The 12,342-nt window shown below is 27.7% G+C and overlaps 1 protein-coding gene across 2 annotated transcripts; it reads right to left on the bottom strand.

The window, feature by feature from the left end:
* Positions 1-481: 481 nt before the first annotated feature.
* LOC136078150 (uncharacterized) lies at positions 482-6,530 on the bottom strand. Of its 2 annotated transcripts, none has more exons than XM_065793213.1 (2): positions 6,454-6,530; positions 482-5,983 (listed from the first exon to the last, which is right to left on the bottom strand). In XM_065793213.1, exon 2 carries the CDS (start codon positions 5,927-5,929, stop codon positions 1,259-1,261), a length of 4,671 nt encoding a protein of 1,556 aa, XP_065649285.1. In that variant the 5' UTR covers positions 5,930-5,983; positions 6,454-6,530; the 3' UTR covers positions 482-1,258. The 2 variants fall into 2 exon arrangements, with proteins under 2 accessions (XP_065649285.1, XP_065649284.1); XM_065793212.1 differs by having other exon boundaries at positions 6,117-6,506.
* Between the last annotated feature and the right edge of the window lie 5,812 nt (positions 6,531-12,342).

Here is a 12,342-nt window from a genome sequence, read left to right as displayed (position 1 = left end):
TGGAGTACCATAATGAATGGAGTACCATAATGGCGTCAAAAAAAATTTCGAAAAAATAACAAAAAGTGTTTTATTTTAATTGTTAAGTACAGATATAAAAAACAATTTATTATAAAAACATATATCAAATATTGTAATTTAATAAGCTAAATAATTTTTTTTGATGTGCTGGAACCCAAAAAAAGCAATTTAAAACAGTATGTGTACTTTCCAAAAAGTGTAAATAAAATAAACTATGGAGAAAATAACTTGAAAAAACTTCTAGCTTCTTTTTTAAGAAACTTGTTTTTTTCAATTTTTGTCTGTGAAACTAAATTGGCAATTAGGTTTGAAATTAGATAGCATTAAAATAATTCCCAAAAAAGTTGCCGAAAAATTCGCCAATATTTATGTTATGAACTTGTGACACGGAAAAAGTTACGTGACTAAAGTATACATTACTCTTTTTAGTAATTTTGAAAAACAAAGTAAGATATAGGTCTTTAATTAAAAATATTTTCGTCATTTTAATATATAAATATATAATCATATGACTATTAAAACCATCATTAAAGGATAAAAATTTAGTTAAAATACAATTTGATACATAACCACCACCATCCAAAGTTAACTCAAAACCTTAATAATCACGTATAGAGTGCTGAAACTTGTCTGTAGTTCCCAAGAAATAAAAGGGAAAGTGATCATCGTCACAAAAAAACCAGGAATCTGTATCAATATTATCCTTAAGGCTGGGATTTTCAAGATAATCTATTGCTTTACTTTGCTGATCTTTAGTCGTTTTGTCGTATCGTTTTTTTTTCGTAACCGGACTAATGTCCTGCGTTTCTGGTGCATAGTTTAGTTGTTGTGATGTTGTGTTTAGTAGTTTTCCATCTTGATCTTTAATTTTTAAATCAAATACTTTACAAAAATATTTAAAATGTTTGATCTTTTCGGTTAAGCTAATAGCCTGTTTTTCTATTAGGCAATGTAGTGATGTTTTGGCTTTAGCATTTTCGATACTAATATTAGAAGAACCGATCTGTTTAAATAAAGTTAAACATTTATTCGACACTTGATCATTTGCATCTGTTTCATTTCCTCTATTGTTAAAGTCCTCTTTAGCTATAGCTTGTGGTTTTCGAATAGTATTGATTAACGAAGGATAATTAAATTTAGCTCCAGCTGCAGATAATATCTCTACTTTATTGGAATCTCCATCCGCTTTTGCTAACCATAATTCAATGCTTTTTGGATCCTCTTTTGTAAGCTCAGATTACTCAGTAATTACTTGTGATTTATTTTTCAAATCAGGATAAAAAAGTAGTAATAGTTCATACTTTTTAATTTTTTCTGTTTTTTTTTCTTCATTACTAACATCGATCGATAAAGCAATATTGTTCAGATGTTTTGTTAAATCTACTTCTTGTGGAGGAGAAAACGATATATTATCTTTAATCTCATCTAAGTTTAAAGAACATCTTTTAGCAAATAGCTTAAGTAAACTATTTTTTATGCCCTTTAACTCTTTGGAGAGTGGTGCCTTTTTTAATATTACAAACAAAGCTTGTCTATAATATTCAATTGCCTGAGCGTATTTGCTTTTATTCCAATGAGCGCTTCCTAAGTTATTTAAATAAACAGCTAAATTATGTACCTTTTTAGAATGTAGCTTATTTTGTTCAATAAACTTTATTTGCATATTTTTGCTCTGATTAAGGTATTCGATCGCCTGGTCGTACTGTCCTATTTTAGCATAAGTTGTACCAATATTATTTAAAGAATTAGCGATTTCTTGATGAGGTGAGTCGTAAATCAGTTGTTTCAATTTATAAGTCTGCAAAAAGAAATTAATTGCCATATCATATCTTCCATATACATATTGAATAAACCCATCCTTATCCAATAACATAATCTGATCTACGATTTGCCTTCTATATTTGCAATAAAAACCGTCTTCTTTAATGTCTATTCTTAAGATTTGTGTTATTAATCTAATAATATTTATGTTTTTTTCAATCAGTGCAAATTGAATGATGTCTGTACTTTTTTTAAGATAATCTTGATTATTCAATTGACATATATCGGGAAAAAGGTCTTTTTCTAACTGATCATTGATGAAGACTCTTATAACCTGATAATCTCCTGCAGATAAAATATTTAAAAAAAGCTCTGAGATTGATTGTAGCTTTTTCTGTTTATTTAAACTATTTACCAAAAACCTGGCAACTAAATACTCAGCATAAGTACGATGTATAAAATGCGGCTTGTCTTCAATTATTTGATCAATGATACCATGGTTTTGTTTACCCTTTTTGATACCATCTATAAAAGATTTGATTTTTTTCTGAGACTTATTAGACAATAAATGTTTTTCGTTTATCTTAGTATTGAATATTGTGTGTAATGCAATAATTTGGTATGATTTAATAAACTCCTCATATAATAGTTTATTTGGTATTCCTGGTTTACTTGAATCTATCTTGATTTTTTCATCCAGGAAAACTTCATGTTTTTTCTTAAAAAAGTTTTCATATAATTCAAAAATTTTGAAACTATTAGGTAAATTAGGCTTGTCATCTTTTGATTTTAAAAATTTAATACAAGGTTTTTCAAATACTTCAGCTAGCATTTTAGTTTGAAGAGGAATTCCAGTAAATTCATAAGCATTATCATGTATTGATTTCGCAAAACTTTCAGTTAGTAATTTGACAAATTCTTTCAATCTATCCTGATCCTCACTGTTATTATTTGATTCCAAAATATTTTTATTCCAAAAATTTATTAAAAAGTTTTGCTGATCATTTGTTGAGAAAGGTTTCAACGTAAATGCAAACTGATTTAAACCATCTGCAACAAAGTTTAGCATATTGGGTCGAGTGGTAACCCAGATTTGTTTTACAGCACTCTGACTTAGTACTTGTACCATATCAAGTACTACCTTTTTATAATCCGGACTAATTTCATCGAAACCATCAAACATTATTACCATTTTGCTAATGTTAGTATCATTCTGACAATAGTACATAAACAAATTTTGTTTTAAGGAGTTAGCTTCATATAAATTGTTTGACATAAATTTAAATACTTCTTTGATTTTATCGTTTTTAGCAACGTTCAAAGCATTTTTATCTTTTATCTCAAATAGTTTTTTAGTGTAATCATTTAAATCTATTCTAAATAACCATAAATTAGGTGATTTACTCCTTATTAGATGGTACAATTTAGTTAGTACAGTAGATTTACCCATTCCTGCTGTATCTGAAATAATAACAACTTTATGGTTGTTGGTTTTCTGTAGCATTTTAATTTCGTCGTATTCTTTGGTATGACTTTTACTTACGAATTTAAACAACTCAGATACAGAACCTTGTGATTTTTTCCATTTTAGCGTTTTCTTGTCTGGTTTATACTTGAGCCCATAGATATTAAATTTTGGATACTGTTGACACAACTGTTCAAATTTTTCTGCTACTGGATCATCTATAATGATAAATTTATTTGGCTTTTCTTTCTCAGGATCCCTTTCATGATAAAAGCGGATTTCACTGCCGTCGGATATTAACCTGCTGAAGGTTTCTTTGTCAGTGTTACTAATAGCCCATAAGTCATCTTCATTGTTTTTTTTTGCAAATATTTCTGTCTCAATCTCGACTTGATAAATAAACACACGATTTATGTAATGGCTCTCGTCAAAACCACGTGGAAATATACTATCTATCTTAATGTTATCGTTATTAATCAGCTGCATTAGAAAATTCGGATCCTTATTCGAATGAATAAACTCTCCCCAGTCTTTATCTCTTTTAAGGCTCATTAGACTTGTTCCTTCTTTTTGTTCTTGGAAAATAACAAATGGTCTATTTAAAAGTTCTTCTTGATATTTAACAGAAAAGTTTAACCAAGTTAGTGGTTTTTCCATTTTTATTTTTAAGCTTATGTTTAATTCACGAGCTGTTGATTTCATTAGATCTTCCAGTTTGTCGTCATTACGTTTGTCGTCTTTACTAATGCGAGTTACAAAAATAACTTTAATATTTTCATTGTTTAATTTTTGAAATAAATGTTTAATGAAGTTTTTTATTTCTTCGTTTTCATTAATATTAAAATTTAATTTACATTCAAATAATATCAACGATTTATTACAAGTAAGGTCATCAACAAAATCCTTCATTTCTTGCGTAAAAGGTGATATTTTTTTTAAGTGTAAAAGTTCCTTTAAATTTAATATAACAACTTTTTCTTTAGAGTACTTTTCGTATAAAGTTTTATATATTTTAGCTAGCCATAAACAAGTGTCTTCATTAACAAATAAAAGTGATGCCTGAGTATCCATATTTAATGGTTTTACCACATCTGTTTCCGCAAAACATTTGAAGTGTTCATATACTAAATTGTTTAATGATATCGAATCAATAATTGCCTTTTTTATTCCGTTCTCAGTAAAACCTTTTTCAACTTTGTCTCTTATTGTAGGAAGATAGTGCAGCAGATTTTTAACATAATGAATAAGTTTCTGTAATTTCTCATTGTCACAAATGATTTTCTTATTTTTAATTTTAAAATCTCCTAGTACATCTTTAATATTCTGCTCTGTCGTTAGATCATTAATTTCACTAAACAAATCTTTTGGTTGAAATTTTTCTGGTAACTTACGCAAAGTTTGATAGTTTTCCAAAAATAAAAACTCTTCTTGCGTAAAAATATTACTACTACAGATATCCCAATTTACGTTTTTCACTTGGTAACGAATAGGAAAATGATCATGCTTTTCATTTAACTTAGTGTGGAACTCAATTAATTCTACTTCAGGTTCATAATTGTTAACACGAGTTGCCCACTGAAAAAAGTCTCTATATTCTTTCTTGTTGTTCAGGAAACTGCTAATCGGCCAATCTACCACTTTTTTTATTTTCATACCATTATTATCTTTACGAACTTGACCTTTAGATTGATCAAATGTATTTAAAATTTTTTTCATTTCATGTGTTTTTAGATTATACTTAAAATACTCATTACTTTCTGTAATATCTGATAAATCAACAAAAACTCTATATATTGTTCCAATATGCGAATTATGAGTATTGATACGATTTGGCGCAGATAAATAACTAGTAATATCTAGGTTATCAAAAGAAAGAGAGGACCAGTTATCATCATGTCGTAAACCAAAATCATCAACCATTTGAGATAACATATCTTTACAACCTGGACTATCAAAAACCTCTGTATGAACATGATAGCCTTCTCGTTCAGCTTTCAGGAAATTATTTCCTGTTATATCTAGATACTTAGATGTAAAAGTAGTAACTTGTGCTAACCACCCACCTAATGAATGACCTGTGAAAAAAAGTTGAAATTTTGCTTGATCTTTGTTAAGCTCATTCAATTCGCAAACAATTCGATGAGCAAATGTACAAGCGGAACTCATTTGGGGAGCGTACTTGTTACAAGCTATTGCACTTACATCGGTCCAAATTGCCCCCAAATTTTTAAAAATAGTTCCTCTATGCGCAAGAACGACCTGTCGTTTCTCAAGGTTACAATATGCCACTCCAAAGTAACCATTTTTTATTGCACTATTTGTAGCAGTGGCTAATAATTTCCAACCTAGAGGTAAATCTTTTTCATATTTGTTTTTTTGTTGTGGATCATAATTTTCGTATGCTTTGGAAGCAAACTTAGCAAAGATATAAGGCGTTGGAAAATCAATTACTTTATTAAGTGTTTCGATGATAGTTTTGCTGAGAAAGTTTTTATTTAACAAATCCGTTATTATCTTTTTATCGTGACTATATCTTAGGTGTTCATCTATTTTTAACTTTTCTGAATATGGGTATTTTGAAAAACCAGATTCTAAAGTGTCATTTACTTTGGCATGGTTAGTGGATATATTCACTGTTTCTTTATAAATGGTTCTTTGATTTTCTTTACTCATTTTAGACATAACGTTTACACATTAGTTTTATTTGCATGCCAAATTTCAACAAACTTCAACAAACTATAATATATAACAAATGTCAACAAACTATAAAATTATTTTAGCAACTTCCCCAAGTAAATGTACTGTAAAAATAATTTCACGGCAAGATTATATAATAATTTAAATGTTATTATTACTCAGCATTATTTACCTTAAAGTAAAAAGTTTCAAATATGTAAACTTTTAAGTTTACATATTTGAAAACAAAAGGTTTATTACTTTTTAATAAATTGCATTAATTTTCTTAGTAGATAATGCAATCGGTGATCTGGTTAACCATAGTTACTAATTGCTCAATGCCCAATTGCTGAATGTCTATTTAGTGAGCGTGAACCAATTAGTGAGCTTTCATTACACATACTTTAATTTGTATAAAAGTATAGATTATTAGATTTAAAATATAACTTATTATTATGAGGCATTCTAGGCTTCAGAGATAATAAATGCAAAACAAAGTTTTGTTTTTAAAAACAGGATAAAAAAATGACCGATATTTCTCCTCTCTTTTAAAACTCATATAATTTTAACATTTTTAACAACCCTTCTGTAAAATTATTCCCCGCCTAAGCTTTTTTTTTTTTGTGTTCCCAGAAGTCCTTACGGTCTTATCACAAAGCACCGCGGGAGAGTATTTAACAAGAAGTTCACGATTGCTTCCGTACCAATGTCGCTTTTCGGGTTAGAGCTGGCGTCAAATATCGGACCTCTGGGTTTTGAGCCAGAACTCTAACCAATACGCCACGGCTGCACATCTTGCCTATGGGATCTCGGTTAGGCGGGGTGAAAGTTCTACACAAGCTGAAAAACATCCTGGGTAGACTGGAAAACTTTGTCACAAAATTTAAAGAACATTTGTTTAATTTTTAAATTAAAGTCGTTTGACCATGTACGTTAATAAAACTTTAACATTTGGCTTGAAGTTTTTTAAAGCGAAAGTTTTCTTTTCGTTAGAAAATTATAAATTATATATGATATTTATTTCGTTAAACACGTAGTATTATTAAACTTTTAATATGCATATAGTAAATATATGCATATTAAAAGTTGAAAGTTATCAAATAACTTTTTGCAAATCGAAATAGTTTTTATTAAACTTTAATTTTTAAATTTTATTTTAAAAAGGTAACGTTAATGATTTGTAAACAAACATCACGTGGCCTTGAAAATGAACACGAGCTGAAATTCATCGCGCCTATCCAGGTATCTCGGTAAGACTAAATGTTTTTTCACCATATGATCAGCCCCATAGTACATAAAAATTTCAAATTTTTTTCGTAATCTAAAAAATGTTATTACTGGTAAACAAAAATGTCAAAATATTACTTACAAAATATTATTAAACACAAAGTTAAAGATAAAAAAGTCAATATATTTTGAAGTTTGACTTTAAAACAAAAATTAAACTTATGTTTATTTGAATAAAATAAAATTAATCACATTATAATTAAATCTTATATCTAATTATGGTCAATATAGTCTGTGACATGACTAATAAAGATTATTCGATATAGTGCTGGATCGAACTGGCGTGGGGCCCGACGCAAGTTCATTTTGCGGGGCCCTTAAATAAAAACCTAAAAAAAAGGGAGGAGATGAAGAATACTAATCTACGAGTATAAAGTTGTGTTTATTATTAAATATATATCTATATATATATATATATATATATATATATATATATATATATATATATATATATATATATATATATATATATATATATATATATATATATATATATATATATTCAATAATAGCAATTATTGGTAATATTCAATATTCTATTTAATAAAAAAAAACAAGTTTTGATACTTGTGTCACGAAATATAAATATTATACGTATATAAGTTAAAGAATTAATTTAACTAAACTTTATTAAATATAAATTTACATAGACAATAATGATGTTCTGCATGCTTCTAAGTTTTTTCTCAGCAAAAACTTGTAATGTAGCTTGCAAATCCGATTTTCTTGCTTCTTGACTTACAATCGATATGATCATTAAACTGTTTAATCTATGCTGAGTTATTGTTGATCTTAGATAGTTTTAAAAAAAATTTAATCTAGAAAATGATCTCTCATTTAAAAGAATTTTATGTGTTCCTGTTTTAACTAGTCTCTTTTTTTTTGACTAGTTATCTCGGGCAAGTTGCAAGATCTGCTATATTTGGTTCTTGATTCAAATATTTTTCGTCTTTATATTGGGTTGAGTAGTTTCCACTGTAATGTTTGGTTCAAGACTCTTTAACTGACTATCTTGTTTATTATCTTTTGCAGTATTTTCTTCTACATCTTTGTCATTAATCTTATTTTCATCTTTTTTTTTCTTTTTCATCTTTATTATCATTTTCTCCTGGATCTTTTCCATTATATTTTTTATAGATATTTTTCATTTTTTCCACCTGGTTCTTCGTTAGCATTGCCTATTTTTAAGTATTTATTTAAAGTACCTTTGAGTTTTCATTTTCAGTTTTTCTTTTTGCAGTTAATTCTCTTTTTGTACTGCCGCTTTCGTATTTTTTTCCTATATCTCTATTTAGTTATGTTGGTTTCTTCATCTTGTCAATAAAATAAAAGATACCTTATGCCATAAAATACATTTTGTAAATATAATTTCTTTTTTCTTTATAAATATTTTTAGTAAATAAGGTACAATTATTTTAAAATAAAAAATACAATTATATACGCTGAATGACTGCTGGTAAGATTGACTCAAAGTTGAAAAACAATACCTGTAATCTAAACCTTTGATCAACAAATTTGTGAAGACCATATATTTTGATTCGTTTCTTTCAATTTTTTGAACGAAAGATCAATAAGGCTTTTATTAACATGCTGTTCTATTGCTGTAATTCTATACACGTTTTTTTTAGAAAACTTTTTTAAATGTTATGCTCGTTTGTTACACACAAGCTTTGCGCAGAAAAGGCTATATTATGCTTATAAATACACTTAAATCTTGCACAAAGTCGACTAATGGTTTAAGAACTCGAAAAATAGTTTCAAATATTTCTAATATTGAAGTGGATTCTAAATTAAATAGGCTTTAAAAGAAGTCTATTCTAAATTAATTAGGCTCCAAAATTGAAAACAATTATTTTGCCTTTTCTATTCTTTTAGTATCATTTTAAAGGACTCTGCGGAGCCTTTTTATAACGCGTGGCCCGACGCGACCGTGTCACTTGCGTCACCTCTTATCTGGCTTTGGTTTGATATGGAAATGTATAACAAGTCTTATACATTTCAGTAAAATGTATAAGTTATGATTGACGAATTTCTTTATCTTCTACTTCTGCCGTGTTTTTAAATGCAAGAGCAAACTTATTGCTTATCTCGGTCCAGTCTAAGATTACTAACATGGTAAAATTATTGACCTCTTATTCTAAAACATAGTGACCCGTGATTCATGAGTTGAACAACATTTGCTGAAATTGAAACAAATGAAAAACAGGCCACGTAATTTCTTAAGAATTAAAAATTTTTTTTATTGGAATTAAGATCTTTATAACATCCTGTAAATAACTCCTCTAAAGCTTGCGGAAATGGGAAAGTGACAGCAGACCTTACCATTATGGCAACATAAAAAATGTGTTTCATTACAAATTCTAGCATTACAATGCTGACGAATTTAATTCATTTCTCCAAAATAATTTTGAATATGGTAGATCATTATTAGGGTCTCTAATTAAAAACTGCTTGAAGTTCATCATAAATTCTAATATCAGCGCCCATTTTTTAAAAATCGAGAACTTTCTACCATGATACAACGATGCAAATATAATATGCTGTGTCTTTTCTGCAGTCCTGAATGATTCATCAAAAATGGTAAGTTTTGTCACAAAATACTTTTAAACAGGTTTAAGCTGACTTGCTTTCAATTGGCTTTGGAAATATTGAAACCTCGTTTAAATCGAATGATTTAACTAAAATTTTTGATTCAAGTTCATAAAGCTTTTTAAGATAATCCCGTTGTGCTACTTTATCTTCTCCTTTTTTTTTTATAAAAAAAGGGTTTTTACTTAGCCATTTATTTCTAATGTTATTAATGTTTAAACAAATGGGCATAACCGAATATTATGAAATGCTTATAATCAACCTGGAATTGATTTTTTAAAGCTTTTGAAGAACGTCTCGTTAGTTCTAATTCCCTCACATATTATGACTTTGACTTGACCTGAAATTCTTTTATTTATTGAATTTATTGAACCCTAATTTGTTTAAAATGAAATTAAGAGTTTAATTTACTTATGGGTATCATTTTGAAAATGAACAATGGTCTACCAAATAAACAATTAACTATTGGACCCAATACAGTTTTTGTTAGAGAACTTGAGTCGTCATTTGCTTTTTCAAATAATGTACCACCGTGGTATAACAACTTTTTTTCACATAAACCTCATTGTGCAATAACAAACAGAATTTTTCTGTTTTTCTTCAATAAAATGAAAAATATTAATCAAAAAATGCTTCTCGTTTAGTTTCGAAGCTTTTGAGGTTATTTTTGTCAAAGTTCTTATAGAAGGCAATCAATCCTGTATGTAAAAAAATATTGAAAAGTCTAACAACAACCCCCTTAAAATAATCTTATTCCAATACACTTCCTAAATTGTTCTAAATCTTATTCCAATACACTTCCTAAATTGTTCCTACGGGCCTGTGAAATACTATATATTTTGATTTTTGTAAAATAGTGAATCCAAGTCCACCTATGATATTATAGTATAATAACTTATTCCTTATATTTTAAATGTCATCAGACCTAAAATAATGCTAATATAAATGTCATTTCAACATAAAATTTATCGTTTAACTTGTCTTTTTTGCAACTTACTCTATATTACTGTCCCGAACAAATTCTCGGAAAAAAAGTTGGTCGGTTTAAAAAAAATCATTTTTGTTGTTTTGTATTTTATTTGTATTTTTGAATTTTTTATTTTTAAACTTTGTTTTGAATACAAAAATCCTAATTTAGTAGATTATTTAAAAATAAAGCCATGCTATGAATGAGTTCTTTTAAAATTATAGAAAAATGACAGTAATTGAGAATATTTGTACATTAATATACTTAAACTACACTAATAATATTATCATTTTAGGGGAGAAGGGGACACATTAGGAAACTTTTTAAAAAATTTCTTGTTTAGTGTTTGGCAAATTTACTGTTTGGCAAAAGGTATAAATTTTGATGAAGAAGATAATTTAGTTATTAATTCTTTAAAAAAAAAGGAAAGCCCAGCTAGTTTAAATAAGTTGTAGTTGCTTTTTTTTTAAAAAAACAAAGCTACTCATTGTCCAAATCTTCCCCACAAGAAGAGGTAGTTTTGAATGAGATTGGCAAGGTCGTTCCGAAGAGATCTTAAAGCGATGAGGGAGGGGGATAACGTATATATGTTTTTGCCGAAACTTTCTGCAAAAAAAAAAAAAAAATTATTTTAAAAAAAAAAAAAAAAAAGGTCCTCGTTGCCTAACATTTGCCAACTGCCAATTACAGATCCAATTTTCCGACTGTAATGATTAAATTTGCTGACGGATTAAGTTCTTAGGGGGTTAGACATCCCTACGCCCTCCTTCCTCGGACCGCTCTGGAAATTGTGAAAGTTTAGGAAATATGATAAAAAAAAAAAAAAACAAGAAATGATACTTAAAACTTCATTTTTTTAAGCAGTAGTTATAAACAATAATAAGTAATTATAGCAGTTATAAACAACAGCAGATTTAAGAGAACTAATACCAATAATAGAATTATTCTTATAAAAATCTTAATTCATAAAATAACTTTTTTGTATATTTTATTAAAACACGCTAAAATAAAATTGCTATCCCATCACGTATCAATCTCATAAATACAAAAACATTAATTTTAAAAAATAACAAAGTAAAGAGTGTGAGTTTAAAATGAATTGAAATAAGCATGAATAAAAGTTTTCTCGTAACCCAACCAAAAAAAATAAAGTTCATAATGTTTCAACCAAGTTTAATTGTGGAAATAAAAAAAATTGGAAAAGCAGTTTCATCAGTAAATCCTTACATTTAAAATTAAAAACAAAAACAGAAGAATTATCAAAATTGTCTTCCTGACAAAAATCACAGGATTTTTGTCAGGAAGACATTTAGAAAACTTTTGAAAAAATTCATAAATTTTTTTCTAAAGCTATCTAAAAGCCTCAAAAATTCAGGTATTTTTATAAATCACAGAATTTAGAAAAATTTCTGACAAAAAAAAAGCTTATTATAGAAAGCTATTTAAAAAACCTATTGAAAATACAAAAAAAATAAAACTTGTAATATAATTAAAAAAAAATGGTTAAGATTATATCGAAAAATACATATCGCTAAAAACAATTTGTAATAAAAACTGTTAATAAATAAAAAACCTG

The sequence above is a fragment of the Hydra vulgaris genome, chromosome 03, assembly GCF_038396675.1.
Source record: "Hydra vulgaris chromosome 03, alternate assembly HydraT2T_AEP".
Classification (NCBI taxonomy): domain Eukaryota; kingdom Metazoa; phylum Cnidaria; class Hydrozoa; order Anthoathecata; family Hydridae; genus Hydra; species Hydra vulgaris.
The sequence above is the reverse complement of the archived record's forward strand: the minus strand, read 5'-3'. Positions and strand labels throughout refer to the sequence as shown.